General features: G+C 51.9%; 1 protein-coding gene across 1 annotated transcript; it reads right to left on the bottom strand.

Moving 5' to 3' along the window:
• Positions 1–101: 101 nt before the first annotated feature.
• On the bottom strand, positions 102–14,535 carry LOC129475079 (long-wave-sensitive opsin 1). The gene is made up of 6 exons (XM_055266949.1): positions 14,383–14,535; positions 8,177–8,473; positions 6,022–6,190; positions 4,389–4,554; positions 2,592–2,831; positions 102–318 (listed from the first exon to the last, which is right to left on the bottom strand). Exons 1-6 carry the CDS (start codon positions 14,492–14,494, stop codon positions 208–210), a joined length of 1,095 nt encoding a protein of 364 aa, XP_055122924.1. The 5' UTR covers positions 14,495–14,535; the 3' UTR covers positions 102–207.
• Positions 14,536–26,166: the final 11,631 nt, after the last annotated feature.

Here is a 26,166-nt window from a genome sequence, read left to right as displayed (position 1 = left end):
CCCTCTCCTCTTTATCCCCCTTGCACCCTCTCGAGACCCAGTGCCTGCACACGCAGAGGCTCAGGTGGTCCCACACTGCAGTGAAAGCCTCTGTGACTTTGTTGGTTTTGGCAAAGATAAATTACATTTATTTCACAGGGATGGAGAAGGAGGGGGAAAGGAGAGGTGGCCAAAGCCCCGGTGGGCGGGATGGGTAGGAGGCAGACCTCACGCAGGCGATACCGAGGATACAGATGAGACCTCCGTTTTGGAGGCGCTGGAGAGTTCAGAGCCATCATCAACCTTCTTCCCAAAAAGCTGCAAGATGCAGTTTCGAAACTGGAAGGACAGAAAGTGTTATTGAGCAGAGCAGGGAAGGGTGGAGCACTGTGCTGAATGTACGTGCCCGAGCCTTCCCTTCACCCATTCCGAATCCCATGGGGGATGGAGGAAGGCTTGGATTATTTCTCCCTCACACGCGGGGATGTCATCTGACTTAGCAGTTGATGGTGACTACACAGGGTTGAAGTGTGTCCCCCAAAAGATGTGTTCAGGTTAAGACGAGGTCACACTGGGGCAGGGTGGGTCCTAATCGAATGACTGGTGTCCTGATAAGAAAAGGAACGCTTGGACACGGACACGCAGACAGAGGGAAGAAGGCCACGTGAAGATGAAGGCAGAGACTGGGGCGACACACCTTGGAGTCAAGGAACGCCAAGGACTGCCAGCAGCCCTGCAGCTGCCTCTGCCTCTCGGCCTCCATAGGGAACCTTCCCATTTGCCAACACCCCGATTTCAGACTCAAGATTTCCAGAACCCTGAGAGAATCCATTTCTGTGGTTTGAAGCCACTGAGTTTGTGGTAGTTTGTGACGGCAGCCCCACGACACTCATCCACAGTGACAGCTAAGGCACAGTGGTGACCTGTCCCCAGACTGTCTGGTGAGCGGCTCAGAGGAATGCTAATGAAAAGGCATGTGGTTGTCATGTTTTTTCCAGTCCGTGGATCTGGGGCAAGGTGAGGCCTAGGTAATGACAATCTAGCCTCTACGTCATCTCTCCAGCCAAGCGTCTTCCGGTACCAGGAGGGGTCTGTCTTTGCTGCTTCACCCCAAAGAGATCTGGGCCATATGAATGTCTCAAATCATGTCCTGTGTCATCACTGAAGTAACCACAATGCTTTGAGGACCCAGACCAAAGGCATTTTCTAAATATTTCAGGCCTACCCTTGACTAGCTCTAACTCCCTCTAGCATCAAAACTCTCAAAATAAAAAATATGATGGTTGAAATTAATAACATAGGAAACGGGACAAACAGCAGAATCAGCTCGGCTGAAGAGCTGGGAGATAGGGCTGAGGAATCCATTCAGCAGCTGCTGCTTGAGCACACACTGTGTGCCAGACTCTGTCCTGAGCAGAATTTGCTGTCTTCATGGAACTGCGTTCCAGAAAATTCTCTCAGAATGTGGCAGGACAGGATAATTATGTGGAAAGGGTAAAAGCAAAGTTCGAGGCCTGGTGAGGTCCAGAAGTGCAGACATCTGTCTAGGAGGGGGAGTTCTGGAAGGGAGAATGGAAATAATCCAGTAAAGACAGTACTTGGCAAGATAGTTTAGGATTCCAGAAACCTGAAAAAGACCCTCATGAAAGTCAGGAAACGGGCGTCAGGGATAGAACTACACTCCGGGCATCAGTGTGCGACAGCGAGTTCCCGGAAATCCACTGCAGGCCTGGTCCTACTTACTGTTTAAAAGTTACCAGAGAGAATGAACCCTGAATGAACTCTGCAGACTTGGCTTGTGTGAGTCAAAGCTGAGCCAAAGGGGCTGGAGCCGTTGAGTGGCTCTAAGATGGAGAAGCAAGGAAGAGCCCAGTGGAAGGGACGGACTGGGCCTGGTGAAGTGGGAGGCTTCTGCACACCTTTCTGGCCATCATCAAGTCACATCACAGCTGTGCTTTAATGAAGCCTGTAACCTACAGAGGTGGGGGGATTTAGGTGTGTGAGCAGCTTGCTGCTGAGGCCCAATATGCCGGCTGAGGAGACTGCCTCTGGGCAGGACCACAGCACGTCCCCCCTGAACTAACCCACGAACTCGTGAAAGCTCTTGAACTCTTGGTCAGTGTAGCCAAGGAGGGCCGGCTTTTGTTCTTATAGGAAGACAAATTCCAGAGGTTATGGTTTGAAAATGGAGAGATGAAGGTTGAGAAGGGTCGAGTCTGAACAGAAGAGGGGCACACCTAGGGTGGATGTACCTAGGGCTCACCAACTCCTAGAGCGTCTGAACGCCAGGAGAGCCCCTGAAGCTCGGCAGCCATAGTTCTGGGGCCACCGGAAGGGAAGAACACACGGCACACAGACGCTTTGGGAAATGCCACCCTCAGGCCGAGACTTTGAAGGATTCCAGAGGGCACACCTAAGCCTTCTGCTAAGGGCCAGCTGGAGTACTGGCTGGGGCTGGGTCACATGCTGAGCCTTTCCCGGTCATTTCCCTGGAGGGTCCCCCAGATGCTCCACGGGCTTGTTATCAGAGACATGATTCCAGGTGGGGCCATCACTGCACCCTTCTAGGGCACACGGTATTTTGAGTGGGATCTGCTGATGGTGTTGCTTACCTGCCGGTTCATAAAGACATAGATAACAGGGTTGTAGATAGTGGCACTTTTGGCAAAGTAGGCTGGCAGGGCAGCCATCAAAGGGTGGAAGGCGTAGCCAGGGTTGGCAGCAGCAAAGCATGCGAAGAAGGTATAGGGTCCCCAGCAGACGCAGTACGCAAAGATCATCACCACCACCATGCGCGTCACTTCCTTCTCTGCCTTCTGGGTGGATTCAGACTCTTTCTGCTGCTTTGCCACCTGAGGGAGACAGGGACAGTGAGTTGGGAGTTGGGGGGCGCAAGAGGCAGGTGACCCAGGCATAGGGAGTTGTGGGGAGGAGGAGAGGAGCCCAGCAGCCAGCTTCCAGCCCTGAGTGGAGCACAGTCGGCCCCAGGCGGACATGGCGGCCTCAGGCTGGCCCCGGGGGAGTTCTTCTAGAATTGGAGGTGGCACGCAGCTAGGCGTGTCCTAAGATGACCCCAGAGCTGGATCTAACAAGCTCCTTTGCTTCACCTGATCCCTTAACAGACTGTCCTGTTCTGCGCTCAGGCCTGAGCATGGAGGCCTGATTTGGTTGATCACTGGGCGTGGAGAATGAAGGAGCTAACAAGATGGAGATGGCGGGGGAGGCGAAAGCAGTGGCCGCTGGGATGCATGATGGGAGTGTCGGAGCAATGCATACACTTCCCTCAGGCTTCCTAGGCCAGGTTGGCCACTCTGTGGACTAAATCCTGCCCTGGACTCATGGTGAGGCAGCTGAGGGCAGCTGTGGTGGGGTGGCTCCTTCACACCTGCTGAGAGGAAGGAGACGAATGGCCTCCAGGCAGAGGCACTGTGGGGGAGGCCACAGAGGCCAGCCACCGCCTGCCAGGGATGAGGGACTGACGGCAGGCAGATGAGTGGGGATGAGAGAGGGAGTGTGAGGGCTGGAATGCAGGGACGGCCGAGACAGCAGAGCTGGGGCCACATTCTGGAGCTAGGGATCCACCATCCCAGACTAATACAGCCCAAGCCATGGTTGGGTACCTGTGGGAGCCTTCACCCCAAGGTGGCGGGGTGAGGGGGCCTTTCATAGGCTCACAGACTCCTCTAGAGAGAGCTTGGCAGGCATGCCCATCCAATTGTGGGCACAGGCAGCTTCATATAGGAAAGCCAGCACCCTGAAAGGGCTCCCACTGCTAACAGAAACAACCAGCCTGGCTCTCCTCCCTTGCTCTGACTTCCTGCAGGGCTCCCAGTGGTAACCTAGGCTAGGGATGGGGGGTGATGGCTGTGGACAGGATCAGCTTCCCAGGGCAGAGGGCCAGACATGGAGGGTGGAGAGTGGGTCGGGGGGCAAATGGCACACTCGGGTCCACTCCTTGGTCAGCCCCACAGCCTATGAAAGGGACAAGGGTACTCTGGTGGCAGCCTCATAAAAACACGCCTTGATTTGCAGGTGTCATTTGCTGATGTGGCCGCTCCACTCTACTCTGTGGGAAAGACAGCCTTTCCACCCCGGGGAGAACTGTCCAGGGTCGGGGCAAGGCACACCTCTGTTCCCCTAGTGGACTCCTCCAGGGAGGGAGTAGCAGTGCTTTCCCGTCTCACAGAGCTGAGGACAACGGGGCTGGGGCTGAACCTGCAGGCACTGGTACAGCCCCAAAGGAATCGCCTGATTCTCATCGCTGGATCTTAATATTTTCTTATAGCGGTAGAATCCTCTTCTCTAGGGATTTTTGAAAAAATAGTTTAGGAGTCTCAGTGGACTGATTTGAGGGCAGAGCAGCTTAGGGGCAGGAGGGGGGTGAGGCCAGGAGGAATCGGGGGGCTTACCGCTCGGATGGCCAGCCACACTTGGAGGTAGCAGAGCACGATGATAGCGAGTGGGATGATGCAGCAGGTGACCATGAGGACAATCATGTAAGACTGCACCCCGGGGTACGAGCTGCCGCTGAACACGTCTGGGCCGCATGAAGTCTTCAGGCCATGGGGCCAGTACCTGGAGAGAAGGGCCGGCAGCCAGTCCTGATGCAGGGTGGGGTGACCCAGGACCCCCAGCCCAGGCATGGTGCTAACTCGGGTGGGGTTTGTTTTTTTTAATTGAGGTGAAATTCACGTTGCATGAGGTTACCCAATTTGAAGCGATCGGTTCGGTGGCAGTCACCACCTCTGCTTCCAGAACATTTTCATCAACCCAAAACGAAACCGTTGGGTAGGATTTTGATAAATCCTTGTTCGTTTTTAGATGTCATGCCTTTCCTCTTTTAAAAATTGTGGTAAAATACACATAACGTAAAATGTGCCATTATAGGCCAGGCACAATGGCTCATGCCTATAGTCCCAGCACATTTGGAGGCAGAGGTAGGAGGATTGCTTGAGCCCAGGAATTCAAGACTAGAGCCTGGAACACATAGTGAGATCTTGTCTCTACAAAAAATAAAAAAAATTAGCCAGGTGAAGTGGTGCACCTGTAGGCCCAGCTCCTCAGGAGGCTGAGGTAGGAGGATCACTTGAGCCCAGGAGGTCGAGGCTGCAGTGAGCCATAATTACACCACTGCACTGTGCCAGCCTGGGTGACACAGTGAGACCCTGTCTCAAAAAAAAAAAGTACCATTATGACCTATGGTACATTCACAGTGCCGTGCAACCATCTCCACTATCTGCTTCCAGAACATTTTCATCTTCCCAATCACTCCCCCTCTTTACGAAGGGAGTGTGAAGTTCCGTCTTGCCCTGACCTTCTGAGAACACCCATGAAGAGCTGAGTCTTTTATCTGAGGTCAGCTAGGCCGTGACTGAAATAAAGGGCCCTGCTCACTTGGTGGCCTGGAGGATTAAATGAGATAACCCGCGGGAGAGCCTCCACCAGGGTCAGCTCGCCACACATGTTTGATAACGGGCAGCTGTGTGGGGCATGGCGGCATGAGGAGGGTGGGAGACAGAGACAGGCTTCCACAAGGTTTGTTTCCTAGAATTGTGGAACGTTCTGGAGGAAAGAACATTCCCTCTCCAAACACCACGAGAACTTATTCACAAGCTTGTCGATGAAACAGTGAAATGCTGTCCCATCCAGTCCATCCCAATCAAACATTTGAGTCACTTGCTTGGCCTGGCCAGGACATGTGCTCTGTAGGCCCAGGTGGATCTATGACCCAAGCAGCCTCTGAAAGGTAGGGGGCGGGGTGGGGCAGCATGTGCAAGAAAGAGACCTGGAATGCAAACACGCTGTGCGTTCACTGACAGCTGTGCTCATGGCCTCAGCTCCGTGTGCTCCTGTGACCTGATGGTGCTTGGGACAAATATGTTTCCAGAGGTTCGGGGACCACAGGGCCATTCCTACATTGCAGCCACATTCATACATTGATAGACATTGCACGCTCAGAGGGGCCCAGAGAAAGGAAGTGATTTGCCTTAAGGTCACAGAGTCTGACCCTGCCCAATCCATCTCGTGCCCTCGCACCCTTACCTGCTCCAACCAAAGATGGGCGGGGCCGTCCACACAGCAGACCAGATCCAGGAGAAGGCAATGCCAATGATGGCCAGCTTGGCATCAAATCTCACGTTGCCAAAGGGTTTGCAGACCACCAGCCACCTCTCCCAGGAAATGATGGCCAGGGACCAGAGACCTGTGATCCCTATGGGGAGAGCAGACAGATGAGGGCTTTGAACCAAAGCAAAGGTGGGAAGCAAAGCTTCCCCCTCTCCTGCTTAGACCCCAAACGTCTGCACAGAGAATTCAGGGTTCCGCAGACTGAGGTGGAAAAAATGACATCTTTCTTTCCACCAACCTCGAACAGACACTGGGCATTTCCTTCCGTTATGAACATGGCAGTATTAGCAGTACCCGTGACTCGGTCAGCAAGAGAGGACACAGATGTTTTCCTGTCAATTCATAGAGGTGGCAGACAGTTCGAATATCACTTATGTTCATCACTACTCTGAAATAACAGTGGTTGTCAGGCGGGATCCTGTTATTTAATACCTTAGTACTGAGTGGTGTCACTAATGCGTTTAATACATGCTTTTATTTTTATTTACTTTTTGAGACAGAATCTCACTCTGTTGCCCAGGCTGAGTGCAGTGGTGCCATCATAGCTCACTGCAGCCTTGACCTCCAGAGCTCAAGCCATCCTCCCGCCTGAGCCTCCTGAGTAGCTGGGACTACTGGTGTGCCACCACACCCAGCTGTTTTTATTTGTCATACAGAAGAGGTCTCACTATGTTGCCCAGGCTGGTCTCAAACTCCTGGAGGCAAGCAGTCCTCCCACCTCAGCCTCCCAAAGTGCTGGGATTACAGGCATGAGCCTGGCCAATAAATGCTTTTAACTAAAGACTATGTTACTGATGAATGTTTAATACTTTGATAACTGTATTTCAATATAATTTGCTGCCTTCGTAATCCTATGGGTCTCGTTTTATGCGTTTGCAGATATTCCTCTAAGATGGGGTCCACAGGCTTCCCACATGGCCAAGGGCATCTGTGGACCAAAACTGGTGGGGAAGTGCCGGCTGCTTGGCACCTGACTGACCCAAGAACAGACCATGGGCAGAGGCAAGGGTGAGCGGGAGACCATGGCAGAAAGGGAGACAGCCGTGGGCGGAGATGCAGGGGGCACTCGGGAAGGGCCGTGTGACCATCGAGGCCATGCCTGCTGCAGAGAGCACTTGGACCTGGGGATGGACCTTCTCTGCCTGACCTTCCCTTGGCTCCCCTTCTAGACTGTCGGGGTAGTGCCAGGACTTGGACAAGCACCCACTCTGGTCTGGGCCATCATGGGTACAATTTGAGGCAGTTGACAGGGGGTGGGGTTGGGGAGGCTGCTAAGAGTTGTGGGGAGGCAAGAACAGGAGCTGCTGCTGCTGGATGTGGGGTCTCCCCCTCCTGAAATAAAGTCCCAGCTCCTGGGCGTGACCTCTGAGGCCTCTGAGACCTGGGCCTGCCCACCTCGTGTCTGGCAGCCACGGCTGCTTGGTGGCACTCTACCCACTCGAACCACAAACTGCTCCCAGCTGCTCCTCCACCACCTGCCCCAGGCCCCTTCTTGTCTGAGAGGACTGATGATGGTGCTGTGTGGTCGCCATCTGGGTATAGGGCCCCCTCCTTAGCACAGAGCCTGGCACACTGGTACCTCTCGGCCACTGTGTCCTGACCTGAGCGGAATAGTGGCCCACAGAGATATTAGTGATGGGGATCGGGAGAGGATCTGGGAATTGTGTCTCCTCCGGGAAAAGAGGATGCTGGTGAGCTGAAAGAGCAGGCATCCCTAATTGCAGGGGAGTTCTGTCCAGGGTGCCCAGAGTCTCCACCCCCCTACCGTTCTGGGGTCGTCTAGCTCTATATCTGTCTCCTCCCACACCAGCCCCGCAGCTCCAAACTGGCTGTCCCCGGGCAGAGCCTGACTCAAGAGTAGGAACTCAGGGTATGTTTGACTCAGGGGAGCTGAATTTAATGTGAGTGTTCAGATGGAAGCCTCCAGAACCCGTCAGTATAGGATGTGAGGCACAGATGTGGAGGGAGACAGACCTACAGGAGCAGCTGGGCCCAGGTCATCATGAGGTGGCCGGAGGGGCTTGCAGGGTGAATGAGTGGTTTCCGCTGAGCCTGGGCCCGACTGGCTTACCACACAGGGAGACGGTGTAGCCCTCCAGGACACACATAGGGTGGCCCAGCACGAAGTAGCCAGAGACCTGGTTCACAACGCTAATAGTGCTGGCGATGACGGTCTCTGCTAGGTCAGCGACCGCCAGGTTCACCAGGATCCAGTTCAGCGGGTGGCGCAGCTTCTTGAACTTCATGGTGGCCGCCAGCACAAGCCCATTTGTGAAGACGGATGCGGTGACCACAAAGATCATCCAGACACTGGTGAGGTGGTACACCCATCTGGGAGCGATGTGGTAATTCGGGCCTTCGAAGGGGCCTGCGGGCAGGAGGCAGAGGAGAGAGAGGAGCTGGGCTGCAGCACCACCTGTCTATACCAGTGCTGATCCCACCTCTCCCCTCCCCCTCCCGCCCTCCTGCCTTTGCAGTTGGCTCTTTCCCTCCAGCTTTGTCCATCCTCAGACGGTCTCCCCTCCATCCTGTCCCTCAAGCCAGAGACCATCGCCTGCTGGTCACTGGCACTGGCATCTTGAACTTAACAGAACTCCTCATCGTCTGCTTCATCTGATTCCCCACTCCCAGTGTGCAGTCACCCCACTTCCCTGCTCCCCTCTTCCCTTTGCCCCAGCCCCACCTCCTACCTCCGAGTCCTCTGCCCTTCCGTAGACAAACGCTTTCCTCGTGTAAAGCCCAGCTCATATGCATTTGCCTTCCAGAAGCCTTTCCAGATTCCCCAGCTAGTGGCAACTCACCCCCTTGAGCGGAAGACCACTACCCACCTCTGTCACCTTCTGTCACATATAGGAGTTACTGTCATGATGATCTGAATGTACGTGCCCCCCATAAATTCCTGTGTTGAAATCCCAACCCCCAAGGTGATGGTATTAGGAGGTGGGGCCTTTGGCAGGTCATTTAGGTCATGTGTGCAGAGCAAGTGCGGCCCTCATGAATGGAATTAGTGCCTTATAAAAGAGGTCCTAGAAGCTGGGCATGGTGGCTCACGCCTGTAGCCCCAGCTACTCAGGAGGCCAACGTGGGAGGATCACTTGAGCCTTTGGGAACAGCCCAAATTAGCTGGGAATGGTGGCTCATGCCTGTAATCCCAGCACTTTGAGAGGCTGAGGCAGGAGGGTTGCTTGAGCCCAGGAGTTCAAATCCAACCTGGGCATGTAAAAAAATTTTTTTTAAATTAAAACTTAAAAAAAAAAAGGGTCTCTAGAGTGCTCTCTAGCTCTCTTTCTACCATGTGAGGATAGAATGAGTTGTTTGCAATCTGCAGTCAGGAAGAGGGTCCTCGCCAGAGCCCAGCACACTAGCACCCTGACTTCCAGCCTCCAGAGCTGTGAGAAATAAATTTGTCATTTAAAAGCCACCCAATCTATGGTAATTTCTCTTTGGTTCTTTTCTTTTCTTTTCTTTTCTTTTCTTTTTTTTTTTGAGACAAAGTCTTGCTCTGTCGCCCAGGCTGGAGTGCAGTGATGTGATCTCGGGTCACTGCAACCTCCGCCTCCTGGGTTCAAGCGATTCTCCTGCCTCAGCCTCCCGAGTAGTAGCTGGGATTTACAGGCACCCATCACCACACCCAGCTAATTTTTGTACTTTTAGTAGACATGGGGTTTTACCTTGTTGACCAGGCTGTTCTCAAACTCCTGACCTCAAGGGATCCTCCTGCCTTGTCCTCCCAAAGTACTGTGATTGCAGGCCTGAGCCCCCGAGCACAGCCTGGTAATTTCTTATAGCAGCCAGTACTGAGACACAAGCGTAAGCCTTGTCTTTCTCACCAGAGACTGTGACTCATTCATCCTCACAGAGTGTCCAGCATACACTAGATGCTCAGAAAATAAATGAATGAGGAAATTCATCAATGAATGTGTTATGAGTTGAATTGTGTCCCACCCAAATTCATAGGTTGGAGTCCTAACTCCAATACCTCAGAATGTGAGCACTTTCAGAGATAGGGTCTTTACAGAAATGATCAAGTTTAAATGAGGTCATTAGGGTGGGCCCTAATCCAATATGACTGCTGTCCTGATTATGATTGTCATTATTGTATATTTAGAGATACAGTCGGCTGGGAGCGGTGGCTCACGCCTGTAATCCCAGCACTTTGGGAGGCCGAAGGGGTGGATCACTTGAGGTCAGGAGTTCAAAACCAGCCTGGCCATGGTGAAACCCCGTCTCTACTAAAAGTACAAAAAACAATTAGCCAGGTGTGCTGGCTGGCGCCTGTAGTCCCAGCTACTCAGGAGGCTGAGGCGGGAGAATCACTTGAACCCAGGAAGCAGAGGTTGCAGTGAGCTGAGATCACGCCACTGCACTCCAGCCGGGGTGACAGAACAAGACTCCGTCTCAAAACAAAAAAAAAACAAACAAAAAAAAACAACAACAAAAAATAGAGATAGAGTCTGGCTCTGGCACCCAGGCTGGAGTACAGTGGCACAATCATAGCTCACTGCAACGTGGAACTCCTGGGCTCAAGGGATCCTCCTGCCTCAACCTGTCGAGTATCTGGGACTACAGCCGTGCATTACCACAATGGCAATTTTTTTATTTCTATAGAGATGGGGTCTGGCTATGTTGCCTAGGCTGGTCTCGAACTCCTGACTTCAAGTGATCCTCCCACCTTGGCCTCCCAAGTAGCTGGGACTACAAACGAATTATTTCTCCTTTTTATTCTGTAGGAGTTTGCTAGGGCTCTACACCTTTTGTGTTGGAAAGACCTTTGTCATAACACTGTTTTTGGCAGATTACTTGAAGGGATTGCAAGCCACAGACCTGCTGCCATATAAGGCCTCATGGAGAGTCCCAAGATTTATCAAGAGATTCTTTAGCTGTGTGTTAGAAAAGCCCAGCTCAAGCTAGCTTAAGAAAAATGGGGATTTCCTGGCTACGGCCAGGAGAGACAGATAAATCTCACCCCTAGCACAGCTGGATCCCACAAGGCCTCTGCTGCCCTCTGTGCACGGGCCCCATTTGTTCCTAACACAAGGAGCTTCCGGAAACCCACAGGCAATGTCTGCAATCCCGATACTTGGCACTGGCTCCCGAGGAACCCCCAGTATGAGCAGTAGGGACAGATCATTGACAATTGAAGACCTGCATGGCATCAGTCTCCGTGCAGAAGGAAGCAGAGGGGAGCAATGGGGTTGCTGGTGGACTTAAGAACAGAGAACCCCCAAACTGTCGGCAGCTCTTCCCTGGGAAGTACCTCGGGTGAACTGGGGAAGAGCCGCTGAGACTGGGAGGGTTTGGGACACTCTGGCCTGCAGGCAAGTGCAAGGTGCTGGAGCAACCTAGGTGCTACGACCTCTGAAAACAAGGCAGCCAGTGCCCTTCGTGCCCTTCCCTGGCAACCCTTGAGGTCCAAATTGGGCAGTGCAGGGACAAGGGGGCAAAGGAGAGAACAGGTCCCAGCAGCAGTGGGGGAGGGGACAGGAGCTGCCACCAGTGTAACTGGAGCTGGTGTCATGGCCTACCCCTTCCTCCTGAAAGTTCTGGAACTGATTTCATGAAGCAACAAGCAAGAGAATCAAAGTCAACTCCCAGGCAAAGTGATTCAAAGAAATACAGGTAGATAGGGAAGGGGCGGGGGGCGGTGGCACAGAGAAGCCAGACTTCTTCAAATACACCTTCTTTTCTAGATTTTAATTTGAAACTTTTAACTGTTTTATTACATAATTATAAAACAAAATTTAAGTGGCCGGGGGCGGTGGCTCACACCTGTAATCCCAGCACTTTGGGAAGCCGAGGTCGGCAGATGACTTGAGGTCAGCAGTTCGAGACCAGCCTGGCCAACATGGTGAAACCCCATCTCTACTAAAAATAAAAAAAATTAGCTGGGCGTGGTGGCTCGCACCTGTAGTCCCAGCTCCTCGGGAGGCTGAGGCAGAAGAATGGCTTGAACCCAGGAGGCGGAGGTTAAAGTGAGCTGAGATCGTGCCACTGCACTCCAGCCTGGGCGACAGAGTAAGACTGTCTCGAAAAAGTAAAATAAAATAAAATAAAAATTTAAATTTACAGAACAATCTCTGAAAATCAGCAACAAAAGAAATGAAGCTAAATGCATATCCACTTGAGTGGCATATCACTTAGAGAGGGACTATTCTAAGGCACTTGAAACACACTGGTTTACTACGCAACCTAGTGGCATATACCCTCAGGGTAAGAAGACCTGTGAAGATGTTACGGTTTTGGTCACCAATAGGTGAAGGCAGGGTAAGGTGTCCGAATGCCGTCATTCTCCATCCCCAGTGGTTTAATTGGTCTGGGCATTGAGTTTCGGTAGCTGCCAACACCCCAGGAAAGAGACACTCTCCTTGCCAAAACACACCAACAAATCCAACCTGCCTCTGGTCAGATCCTCAGATCAACTACCGATTTACAGAAAAATCATAAGAACAACGTCAGAGGGGCCTGTTAAGCTACGTCGTGAACGACTTGCTTTCTTCCACAAATAAATTGCAGGGAGATAGAAAGAGAGCCTCTAGATTCAAAGGTAGTCAAAAGGCGTATCAATCAATCTGAATATGTGGACCTTATTTGAGCCCTGATTCAAGCAAACTGAAAATACGTATGACATTTTTTGAACACTAGTAGGATATTTGAAGCTATTCAGGAAATATTGTTACACTTGTCGGTGTGATGATGACTTGTGGTTAGGTATTGAGAAGAGCCGTTTTCTCCTAGAGGAACATAGTAAAGATTTACAGAGGGAAGGGTGTGATGCCTTGGATTTGCTTCCAAGAATCAGGAAGAAAGGGTAGTGGAGGGGTTACAGATGAAATGAGATGAAACCGTGGAAGCTGAGTGATGAGTCCCGGGGTTCATTACACTCTTCCCTCTACTTTAGTAGATGCTTGAAGTTTTGTGGGGAAAAAAAAACCCACCCCGACATTTGAAAAGAGTGCATTGAAGCATCATGTATTGATGAAGTCTGGGGGCATCTAGGAAGAGACTGTTGCATTGCCACCGAGGAAATTCTGGGCACAGTCATATTGAAGTCAACTGCAAGATCCTCATCCGATTTGGTCTGGGCACTCTGTCACTAATTGGCACTCGGTCCTGGCCACCCCACAGCGGGATATTTATTGGCAACCAAGGAGCTGGCGTGGCTTCTGGAAACCACAGCCTGCACCATGTTGTTTTTTGTTTTGTTTTGTTTTGAGACACAGTCTCACTCTGTGGCCAGGCTGGAGCATAGTGGCGTGATCTCGGCTCACTGCAACCTCCACCTCCCGGGTTCAAGCGATTCTCCTGCCTCGGCCTCCTGAGTAGCTGAGACTACAGGCATGCGCCACCAAGCCCAGCTAATTTTTGCATTTTTAGTAGAGATGGGGTTTCAGTATGTTGGACAGGATTGTCTCTATCTGTTGACCTCGTCATCTGCCCGCCTCTGCCTCCCAAAGTACTGGGATTACAGGAGTGAGCCACTGGGCCCGGCCTGCACGATGTTCTTGAAGGCACCAAAGGAATTTGGTTTGGAGGAGGGACCCGGGGAGAGGGTCAGGAGTGGGGCGGTCACTGTCGTCCTCAGCTTCTTTGAGGGCCTGCGTGCAAAACTTTTGGATTGGGCAACTCCCAATGGCAGAACTCGGGCTGCCCTGATGAGAGCTTTCAGCTTTCTGTTGGGCCTGAGCCCTCTCTCCCAGGACTGCTCCAAATGGAAAGATGGCCCTGGGCGCCAATGCAGCCTCTTCCCCCAGAGGTGTGCAGCCAAAAGCCGTGTGTCCCCATCATGAAGTTCGACAAAATGACTGCTACAGCCTTTGCCGACCCTGAAGTTCTAGAAGTTTCTTGCCCTCTGCTGCTGTCATCCCCACCCTCCCGCCTCCCTTGGGTGTGTCAGTACGTTGCCTCCTTTTGGCTTCAAATGTAAAGACAGACCCAGCTCTTCCCCAGGAAGCTGAGGGACTCCGTGGAATGAGAGGTCACTCGCTAGCAGTGAACACACTCATCTACGGGCCACAAAGAAAGAGCACATAAACTTTTCCCCGGCCACGGATTCTCAAAGGGGCTGGGAAGCCTGTGTGGCTTGAGAATGCATATCCGATATTATGGTGTCCTTCAAGATTTGGAGAGGACCCCCCAATTCATGTCATCAGAAAAGCTATGGGAGAAAGCCTTCTCTGCTGGTGGGGATGTGCAGAAAGAGATTCCCTTGGGTGGGGCAGGTGGGTGGCCGGTGGCCCCCAGTGCAGCCACCCAGCCTCCACGGGCCTGCTGGCTCACCTCTGGTGGAGTTGCTGTTGGTGTAGGTGAAGATGCTGGACTGGGTGCTGTCCTCATAGCTGTCCTGCGGATGGCGGCCTGCGAGCCTTTGGAGGCTCCACTGCTGGGCCATGGCTATGGAAAGCCCTGTCCCCGACGGCAGCCAGCCCTGGCGCATCACCTGAGGGTCACGGCGCTTTATACTGGCCTGTGGGATCAGCCCGGGCCTCTTCACCTTAAAAGCTCCCAAACCCTACACTACCTGATCTCTTAATTGGGCCTGGGACTTAGACCTCCTCCTCCCACCCCTTGCTTCCTTGCTCCTGAGGCGAGCCCCCGGGGGCGGCTCAGAGGGATTTGCTGGGAACCAAACTCAGACGCCCCACCCATCCCACCAGGCAGGTGGAGGTGACTGTGGGAGCCGCTGTGGCCCTCTCTGTGTTTATGTGTCCTCTGTTCCCTTCTACTGTCCTGCGCCCGCCTTTGGGGCAGGTGGACCCACGGGTCAGGATTTGCAGACTAGGGGGTGGGTGGTGAAGCTGCTCAGAGCCCGAATCCTCCTTTCTCGTGTGGTTCTCTTGAAAGCCCAGGGAGACTTTTTAGGGCCGAGGCCTGGAACCGGATCCTCCTTGCGAGGCTGGCCATCTCCGTGGGCCCAAACGGGCCAGATTTGTGCCGGGGGGGCTCCTCCTCCAGGGTGGGGTGGGGGGCAGACTGACTGCACACATCCTGCTCTTGGCTTCCCTCCTCCCCCTTGCCCCCATGAGCTGGAGGTCCTTCGGCCACCAGGGTGCTCATGCAGTGCCTCCGTCAGCCCATGGCAGCGCCTGCTCACGTCTCCCTTGCCCTGAGTTCACAGCCTTGCCTTGGGCTTCACCAACCACAGGCCCCCCGTCGACAGAGTGTTCAGACAGGCCATCTCTGGTGTCCCTCTGTCCCCACGCTTGGCAGGGGCACGGATGACCTGTTAGTGCCCAACTCCGTAGCCTCGCCTCAGTTTCCAACCAAGGGGCCCTGTCCCCTCCACGGCCCACCCACCTCAGCACCTCCCCGGGAGCACATCCCCTTTCACGGCTTCCATCAGCTCCCAGCTCCTCAGTCCCCAAATCCAGCTCCTTCCAGGTACCTCCTTTTGGGTTTATTCCTTAAGCTCAGGAAAGCCAAGGCGTGAGCTTGTGGCGTCCTGTCCCTGTTCTCAGAGCCGTGGTTCTCCAGCATTCCTGGCTCACACTTACACTCCTGGCAGCATGGCCCCTGCTGCAGGCACAAGGGGGCCCTGGCTGCCAAGCTGAAGGCCAGGACTGCATGGAGCCCCAGCCTGGCTACCCATAGCAAGAATGGCTTTTAACATCCGTTGCTGCTTGCCGCGTGCTAGGTACCAAGCTAGGGGCCCCATGTGGAAAAGAAGACGAGTCCTGGCCACAGACTTGCCAGGGTCCATCCACAGCCTAGAAAGGTGGGCTCGATGCCCAGCGGCACCGGTGAGCTTTTTCCCTGACTCTGGCACTTCTATACCTGTGTACCCAAGAGACTTGAAAATGTGTGTCCACAGAAAAACCCGTACATGAATACAAACAGAGCACTGTTCCCAACAGGCCACTTGGTAGAAGCAACCCAAAAGTCCAGAAGCAGATGAGTGGGTAAAAAGTGGCCTGTCTGTACAATGGAGTATCATTTGGCCACAACAGGGAATGAAGGGCTGACCTACGCTACAACGTGGACGGACCTAGAAAACAGCATGCTCAGTGAGCGAAGCCAGACACAAAACACCACGGAGCGCATGGCTCCGTCTCTGTGAAATGCTTAGATAGGCCAATCCAGAGACACAGAAAGCAGAGGAATGGGTGCCAGGACAGGGGAGGGAGGGAAATGGAGGATGACTTCTTAATGGGTACAGGTAATGCTTTATGGGTGATAAAAATGTTCTAAAATTGGATTGTGATGGTGCAGCCACTGTGGAAACCAGTTCGGCAGCTCCTCTAAAAGTCAAACCTAGAATTCCCATAGGACCCAGCAACCGTACTGCTGGGTATAGGCCCAGAGGAATGGAAGGCAGGGTCTGGAGGGGCTGTTTGCACACACATGTTCACAGCAGCGTGATTCACAACAGCTGTAACATGGAAGCAACCCGTGCCCATCAATGGGCAATTGGGCTGGACATAGTGGCTCATGCCTGTAATCCCAGTTCTTTGGGAGGCTGAGGTGAGAGGATCACTTGAGCCCAGGAGTTCGAGTCTAGCCTGGGCAACATAGTGAGACCCTGTCTCTACAAAAAATACAAAAATTAGCAGGGCACAGTGGCAGGTGCCTGTAGTCGCAGCTACTTGGGAGGTAGAGAGGCGGGAGGATTTCTTGAGCCTGGGAGGTTGAGGCTGCGGTGAGCTCTGATGGCGCCAGGGCACTCCAGCCTGAGTGACAGAGCAAGACTCTGTCTCAAAACAAACAAATAAACAAACATCACCGGATGATTAGCTAAACAAATTGTGGTCTATACAGACAATGCAATATGATTCACCCTTAAAAAGAAATGAAATTTGACACATGCTCCAACATGGATGATCCCTGAGGACATTGCTCAGTGAAATGAGCCAGTCACAGGAGGGCAAATACTGTAAAATTCCACTTCTATGAGGGGCCTAGAGTGGTCAAATCCATAGAGACAGACAGTGGAAGGTTGGGTGCCAGGGGCCGGGGGGTGGGGAGTTGGGGTTGAACCGGGCCAGAGCTTCAGTTTGGGAAGATGAACAAGTTCTGCGGCTGGATGGTGGTGATGGCTGCACAGCACCGTGAATAGACTAAAAACCACCAAGTGTCTTTCCTGCTCTTATTTGTTTTTAGGGCCTAACAACTCCTAAAGAGGCCCCTCCTGCAGAAAGACCTCCCTGATGGCCTTGGCCTCAGGCCCCTGCTCTGAAGTCCCCTCTCAGACTGCATCCTGCCTCTGTGGCGGTGCTTCAGCTGGGACCCCTTGACTTTCCAGTCTGGCTGCCGGCAGCATGGTGTGTGCCACCCACTTCTCGGCAAGATGGAATGGTCATTGTCCCTGTTCTGTGGATGAGATGCCTGAGGTGGGTTCAAGGCATAGATCTCACAATGCCACTTGCTGAAACAGTGCCAAGACCCTAGAACTCAATCCCAAGTGACTTCCAAGGGTCCCTCTTCCCGGGTCCAAGAGAACTTGGTCTGCCTGTCCCCACCAGAGTCAGAGGACCCAAGGATCCAAGAATGTGAGACCCAGAAGTGAGCCTCCTCTGAGATCACCTGCCCCACCGGGTCCCTTCTGAGGATGGGATGGCTGGCCAGCCTTGTCCCATTACCGCCATGAGCTGGCCGGGTGGCCTTGGACAGGTGGACCTCTCCCTCTTGACCGAGATTCCCCTTCTGTCTCGAGGGAGATAGGCAACTCTGAGGCTTCCCTGGGCATCCGAGGCCACCGTGCTATTTGGAAGCCCTTTGAGAACACGAAGTGCCCTATGAAGTGGGGGTCCGGCAGAGGAGGAGCAGGGTGTCTGGGGGAAGCCCCCAGCCTTGCCTGAGCCCCGGAGCTGGCCCTCCGCTCGCCCTGTCTGCCCTTGTCCGGGATTACGCTAATGACCCAGCTCAGTGCAATCCCACCAATGCCCTGGGCCACACGTGTGCCAGCCCCCACATCCCAGGAAGGAGAGTGGAGGTGGCAGAGGTGGGAGGGGGCCTGGAAAGGCGGTATGTTCTGCACCTTCACCGGCTCTGCTAATTGATGATTAGGGCTAACAGAAGATCAAGTCCCATTTTAGCCTAAAGCAGATTACTGTCCTAGAAAGTCACTCAGCACCTGTGGGGGCACGTGTGTCCCCAGGCCAGGTGAAAACTCATTTGTGGTCCCACACTCTTGCAGAAGGGTGGATGAAAGCGGAGGGAGCGCTAGAGAAGGATGTGAAGAACGAGGGGGTGAGGGGGTGAGATGGGGGGAGAGGAGCGGGAGCAGCCGCGGCCCAAGAAAGCCCCAAGGAAAGAGGGCCCCTGGGGAAAGGCCAGAGGGACCCAAGCCAGGCCGGGCCCCGATGTCAGCGCCCTCTGCTCTGCCTGGAATCTCCCACCCTCGCTGCCAGCTGGGGCCCTGGCCAGGGTGGAAGATTAGATGTCGGACTTGTCTCTAATGCGACTACTCCTAAATGACTCCACGCGAGAGAGCCGATTAGGAGTTATGGGGGCTGCTGTCATCTTGACTCAGGGGCTTTGTCACTAATAGCAGATGGCTGCTACAGCTACAGGACAAGGAACCATTTGGCCATTTGCCTTTGACATTTAAAAAAAATCGTGGTAAAATATACATAATACAAAGTGTACCATTGCTACTATGTGTAAGTGTACAGTCCAGTCACCACCGTCCGTCTCCAAACTCTTTTCATTTCATGAAACGGAAGCCCTGTCCCCATGAAACACCCATGCCCTTTCCCCACTCCTCAGCCCCTCGCACCCACCCTTCTATTCCTATGCATTTGGGAGCTCAGAGTGCAATCCTACAGGTGCATGGCCTTCTGTGCCTGACCTGGGTCACTTATCCGTTGTCTTTGCCACCATGCCCAGCTGATTTTTCCTTTGTATTTTTAGTTGGAATGGATTTCCAACCGTTGGATTTTCATTTTTGTGTGGTTAAATATCATTTGTTTCCTTTTTGACTTCTGGCCTTCCTACCTCGTTTGAAGAGGTCTGTAAACACACACCGTACTCTGCCCTCTGCCCCAGCTGCCGGGCTCTCCACACTTGCCGAGGCCCCCTACTCGGTACAGTCTTGATATTCTCAGCTCAGCCTCATAATCTCACTCTGGCTGCCGCAGGCCTCCTAAGTACCTGTCCATCCAGCCGCTCTAAGTCACAGAGTGTGAATGTGGCACGTCCACCCTCTGTGTCCTTGAGCGTGGTGGTCACTGTGTCCTCATCAGGAAGATGGGGATAACATTTACTTGCTGTAAGCTTAAATAAGATCATCCTTTTAAAGAGTCTTAGCTCAGTCTTTGGTACAGAAAACTCAGCCAATTATTCATTCAGCGGGTACTTATTAGGTACTTTTGTACCTGTTCTAGGTCCCGGGATGCAGCTGCAGATGGAGATCCCGTGCTCCGCAGCTGCAGCTGCCTTTCTAGTTGGGGGAGATGAGTAGGATGGAGAACAGAAAAAGGAAGACAGGAGGGTGCGGGTGCCAGGGTGGGAAGGGAGTGGATGCCCACTTTTGAAGGGCACCAGGGTGAGCCCCTCTGAGAAGGGGACATGTGAGCAAAGACTCGAGGGAGGGAGGGCAGGAGGGAGCGATGCAGAGATCCAGGGGGGCATCCCAGGAGAGGGGCAGCAAGTGCAAAGGCCCTGGGGCAAGAGCGTGGCTGGCCTGCTCCAGGACTAGCAAGCAGATCAGCATGGCTGGAGCGAGAGTGGGGTTGGTCTGGGAGGCGACAGTAGGGTGGTGAGAGGTAGCAGACTCTGGAGAGCTTTTGTAAGTGGAGTCAACAGGATTTCCTGGTGGCTTAGGTGGAAGCAGTGAGAGGACGGGAGGAGTTGCCCTCAGCTGAGAAGTCGAGGTTGTGGTCATCAGGCATCCATAAATAATGAACATGGGGACTGGCAAGGGGCCCTCGCCTCACAGCCATTGACATCCTTCACAGATCCTGACTAATGTGAACATTTGGATGGAATGGACAAACTTTTAGGAAAACACAACCTACCAAAATGGGCTCAAGAAGAAAGAGAGAATCAGAAGAGTTGAAGTCGCTGAACCTTTCATTTCAAACCTGCCCACAAAGAAAGGGTCCCTGTTCTGTTTCTGACCTTTGCCCAGGCTAACATTGATTCTGAGCTTGTCATGTCTTTCTTTCTTTGTTTCTGACATGTCTTTTTTTTTTTTTTTTTTTTTTTTTTTTTGACGTGGAGTCTTGCTCTGTTGCCCAGGCTGCAGTGCAGTGGCGGGATCTTTGCTCACTACAACCTCTGCCTCCCGGGTTCAAGCAATTCTCCTCAGCCTCAGTGTCCTGAGTAGCTGGGACTACAGGCATGCACCACCATGCCCGGCTAATTTTTTCTTTGTATTTTTAGTAGAGACAGGGTTTCACCATGATGGCTAGGCTGGTCTTGTATTCCTGACCTCAGGTGATCCACCTGCCTTGGCCTCCCAAGGTGCTGGGATTACAGACGTGAGCCACCGCACCCGGCCATTGCCTTGTATTTTTAAATTGGTTTTTCTTCTTTGACTTGAAAAAAGTCTTATTTCCAAATCTGATCCACCTTTACAATCTAGTCCAGAGAATTTCCTCTGTAATTAAACTATTTAGTGTTTAGTTATAAAGAGCCTTCAAAAAGATATATTGCCCAAAGCCTGTCATAAAAAAAAATAACTATCTGATTCCATTTATATGAGGTTCCTACAGCAGTGAAATTCAATGAATAGAAAATCAAAAAGTGTGAGCTAAACTCCAAGCAGGCCTACCAAGTATTTGTTTGGCTTTGAGCCAGTGCCAGTCACATCTTTTCAACCAAATGGAATTTTTTGTCGTTGCCCACCAGAGGCCCAGATGGACTCTCAGCTGGGAGCAGGTGGGTGGGAGGGGGACTCGCCTTGAACCTCCCATTGAGAGCCTGCCTGCTGGGTCTGTGCTCCCTTCCCCATGGCAGGCTTGTCTTTTCACGTCGTATTATGTTCCAACTGGATTGTTCATATTGTAGGACAAAGAAAATAAGGAATTTGTGGCTGGGCCCAGTGGCTCACGACTGTAATCCCAGCACTTTGGGAGGCTAAAGTGGGAGAATCGATTGATCCCAGGTATTGGAGACCAGCCTCGGTAACATAGTGAGACCCCATCTCTACTAAAAAATTTAAAAAATTAGCTGGGCGTGGTGGTGCACACCTGTGGTCCCAGCTACCCAGGAGGCTGAGGCGGGAGGATTTCTGGAGGCCAGGAGGTGGAGGCTGCAGTGAGCCATGATCCTCCATCCTGGGCCATACAGCAAGACCCTGTCTTTAAAAGAAAAGAAAAGAAAAAAAGAAAAGAAAAGAAAAGAAAGAAATTCGAATTCACTTCATGGTCCTGATCTTCACTGTAAGCGGAAGGAGAGAGACATAATGGGCCATGTTAATTGAAAACCGCATGCCTAGATTTCTTTATTAAACGCATGTTTCCTAGCACTGTCCAAAAAAAAAAAAAGTGCGAGGCGAATCCGGAGCAAGGCTGCATCTTCAGAAACGGCTGGGCAAACGGCCGTGGGACCCGGAGCCCCAGAACAGCTCCCAGCAGGAAGGAGCTGAACGCCTCTGCGAAGCCCCTGCCTCGGGCCCTGTGCAACGCTTTTTCCGGTGAGCGGCGGCAGCAGCTCGGTCCTCTTGCTCTGTGGGTCGTTTTGCTTTGTCCCAGTGCCTGCCGCACTTTGGCCTTTGTGGATTCTGGTTCTCACTGTTGACGGGTGGGCGACCTCTGTCTGCCTTAGCACGGGGACCCCCGGGAACGCGGGAAGGCCCGGGGTTTGGCCTCCTGTTCGGCTCCCGGGCGCCCTCTTCTGGCGCCGCCGCGCCCGTCGCGCGTCAGGAAGCCCCAGGCGGCCGCCGGGGGCCCCCGGGAGTTCTCCTGGGGCTCGCATCTGCCCCCATGCGATCCTGCGCGGGCCTGGGCCATGTCCTGAAAGGGTGGATCCTGGTCGGGACCGCTGGGGCCCTTTGTAGTCCCCTCCCTGCTTTGTCACATCCTAGCGCTTTCTAATGGCACAGGTTCTGGTTTCCTCCAGTACATCAAGGACTCATTCATTCTTCCTGTGTTTGGACTTCTTTTAGGAGAAGTGGGGGAATTCGGGTTTTCACTGCCTTCCTATTCATGCCTGAACCCAGAAATCTTATTAGCCTTTTTTCTTAAAAACTTTTTTTTAAATAGTGGTAAAATACCCATAACATACAACTTACCATCTTAACCATTTTCAAGTATACAGTTCGGTGGCATTAGTGCATTCACATTGTCTTCAGTATCATTTTTGTGTTAAGATCATTAATTCAATGTGTGGTCCAGCCAAGTGTTTATTTTTTTAATTTTAACTCTTACAGATAGTGGAAATCAGACAAAAGCTTAATTTATACGATACATATGCAATTAAAATACCAAGATTTGCACATACAATGACATGATTCCTTTTAACTGTCTTTCATTGCTAGGGAAGAAATTTCTAACACAATCTTAGTGCGCTATTAGACAGCACTATTTCCTGTCATTCAGAGACCCAGGTGTTTTTCTTGCGCGCATTTCCTGTGTATTTCCTTTATCTGTTATTGTGTGTATTCCATTGATCTGTCTCACATTTTGTACACAATACAACAAGAGATATTATTTGCTTCCATTGTTCTTAAAAGCTTTTCACTGCCTTTGAACAGAAAACTTGTCCCCACTCTGACTGCAGCCCCTGTACATCTGGGTAAGGCTGTGACCCTCCAGGTCATCAGTGTAAGCTCTAGCACATTCTCTCCCCTCTCAAGTTCCATCCTTGTTCTGCAAGGCTGGGTGTCTTAGAGTCTTGGATCTGATGATTTGAGCTTTGCATTTACAAGTGACATTTCTGGTGACATTGTACTTACAAACTCGATGTATCCAATTATAGCATGGGAGGCAAGAGGACCAACTTGGATTCACTGATACAAATAATCGCTTTGTTCTGAAGCCAAGCAGCCCGTGGGCAGTGGCACGGCACAGACTTTAGATGTGGGTCACATTCCCTGCCCAGTCATAAGCTCACTTGAGGTTAGTCATCGACGTAATCATTTGAACAAATGAAAGTCAAGATGCATACGTTCTCAACCCAAACTCCTCTATCAAAGATAGCTGTGGTTTTCTAAAGCGTAACCTATTTGCTGTACAAGCATTTTCTTTTTTTTTTTTTCTTTTTTTCGAGACGGAGCCTCACTCTGTCCCCCAGGCTGGAGTGCAGTGGTGTGATCTCAGCTCACTGCAACCTCCACCTCCTGGGTTCACGCCATTCTCCTGCCTCAGTCTCCCGAGTAGCTGGACTACAGGCAAGCACCACAATGCCCAGCTAATTTTTGTATTTTTAGTAGAGACGGGGTTTTATCATGTTGGCCAGGCTGGTCTCGAACTCCTGACCTCAAGTGATCTGCTTGCTTCAGCCTCCCAAAGTGCCGGGATTACAGGCGTGAGCCACCTCGCCCAGCCTATACAAGCATTTTTTACGTTGTGATACTATCTCTTGCCATGGAGGCATCTAGGATCTAATGTGGTCCTTGTCCGAGCTGCACTGTCCAGCCTGCACAGATCTAACCTGTTAAATGGAGAAATAGAGAAAGGGCAAGAGGACAAGACGTTATTGTATGACTATTAGAAATAGTACACTAGCCGGGCACGGTGGCTCACGCCTGTAATCCCAGCACTTTGGGAGGCCGAGGCGGGCGGATCACAAGGTCAGGAGATCGAGACCATCCTGGCTAACACGGTGAAACCCCGTCTCTACTAAAAATACAAAAAATTAGCCGGGCGAGGTGGCAGGCGCCTGTAGTCCCAGCTACAAGGGAGGCTGAGGCAGGAGAATGGCGTGAACCCCGGGGGGCGGAGCCTGCAGTGAGCCGAGATCGCGCCACTGCACTCCAGCCTGGGTGAAAGAGCGAGACTCCGTCTCAAAAAAAAAAAAAAAAAAAAAAGAAATAGTACACTAAGGACGATGCCAAAAAATATTCCTGGACAGATAGAGAACAAGAACTGGCTCTCCCTCATCAATTTCCCTTGTTTCCTGCAAATGCTTTGTAATTATTACTTATTCTGCTGGGGGAATAAGTAGGGGCCAGCAGTCTTCCTCCACGAGTCGAGTCCGCCAGGCTTTTCAGGTTGCAACCTGCTCCCCAGAGCTTACCATACTCTCTCCATTTGGTCTGGATCTCAAGTGTAGAGCTGCCTAACAAGCCACCCCCAAATTTAGTGGCATAAAATAACAACAGTTGATGAGTTCTTATGAGTTTATGTATTGACTGACCTGTAAGGCACAGTTCTTCTGCTCCACCTCGTGTTGGTTGGGGTCACTCATGTGACTTCATGCAGCAGGGAGCTTAGCCAAGGCTGGAACATCCAAGATGGCCGGGCGCAGTGGCTCACGCCTGTAATCCCAGCACTTTGGGAGGCAGAGGGGGGCAGATGACGAGGTCAACAGATAGAGACCATCCTGGCCAACATACTGAAACCCCATCTCTACTAAAAATGCAAAAATTAGCTGGGCTTGGTGGTGCATGCCTGTAGTCCCAGCTACTCAGGAGGCTGAGGCAGGAGAATCGCTTGAACCCGGGAGGTGGAGGTTGCAGTGAGGCCGAGATGGGTGGATCACCTGAGGTCAAGTGTTCGAGACCAGCCTGGCCAACATGGTGAAACCCTGTCTCTACTAAAAATACAAAAATTAGCCGGGTGTGGTGGTGGGTGCCTGTAATCCCAGCTACTCTGGAGGATGAGGCAGGAGAATCGCTTCTACCTGGGAGTCGGAGGTTGCAGTGAGCTGAGTTTGTGCCATTGCACTCCAGCCTGGGCGACAAAAGCGAGACCCTGTCCCCCCCAAAAAAAGAAAGAAAAAGAGAGAAAACCCAAGGAACAGGAAGAAGTTGGTACATCCTTGGCACTGGGATCTCTGATGGGGAAAGTGGGGGTCTATGACAGTGACGCTGCCACTTTCCAAGTATTGGTGTCCACATTGTCACCACTTGATAAACCTTGGTGTTGATGCGTTCTAGCCACTTTCAGAAGGTAAAAAGTCATCGTGCTGAGAGCACTTGTGTTAGCTCTTGCATAAAAAATAAACATTTAAAATTCATCCCAAAAAGTTATGCATTACCAAAATATATTGTGTTTTTGTTGTTGTTTGAGACAGAGTCTCACTCTGTCGCCCAGGCTGGAGTGCAGCGGCACGATCTCCAATCACTGCAGCCTCTGCCTCCTGGTCTCAAGCGATCCACCTCAGCCTCCCAAGTAGCTGGGACTACAGGTGTGTGCCACCATACATGGCTAATTTTTTCTGTATTTTTTTTGTAGAGATGGGGGTTTCATCATGTTGGCCAGGCTGATGTGGAACTCCTGGGCTCAAATGATACTCCTGCCTTGGCCTCCCAAAGTGCTGGGATTATAGTTGTGAGCCACCACGCCTGGCCAACATTGTAGTTTTTAATTAAAGTGAAAATCACATAACATAAAATTAGTCATCTGAAAGTGTACAGTTTAGTGACATTTAGTGCATTTACTAATGCACGTTGTGCCACCATTACCACTATGTACTTTCGGAATATTTCATCATCCCATACAGAAACCCTGTATCCATTACATGGCCGCTCCCCATCCCCTAATCCCTCAGTCCCTGGCAACCCCTAATCTGCTGTCTGTATCTATGAATTCCTCTATTCTGGATATTTCACATAAAGTGGATCATCTGATATGTGACTTTTTGTGTGTGGCTTCTTTCACTGAGCACAATGTTTTTGAGGATCTATCTGAATTTCAGCATGTATCAGTACTTCATTCCTTTTTACCGAAACACATTGAAATTAGTGACATTTTTATACGTTTACAGGATAGTGTTTGTTTGTTTGTTTGTTTTGAGACGGGATCTTGCTCTGTGACTCAGGCTGCAGTAGTGGCACGATCACAACTCACTGCAGTCTCGACCTCCTGGGCTCAAGCGATCCTCCTGCCTCAGCCTCTCGAGGTACCTGAGACTACAGCCACATGCCACCATGCCCATCTCGCTATATAGCCCAGGCTGGTCTCCAACTCCTAGCTTCAAGCGACTCTCCTGCCTTGGCCTCCCAAAGCACTGGGATTA

This window comes from Symphalangus syndactylus, chromosome X (genome assembly GCF_028878055.3).
Source record: "Symphalangus syndactylus isolate Jambi chromosome X, NHGRI_mSymSyn1-v2.1_pri, whole genome shotgun sequence".
In the NCBI taxonomy this organism is placed as follows: Eukaryota; Metazoa; Chordata; class Mammalia; order Primates; family Hylobatidae; genus Symphalangus; species Symphalangus syndactylus.
Note: the sequence above shows the minus strand (reverse complement) of the source record. Positions and strands in the feature narration are given on the sequence as shown.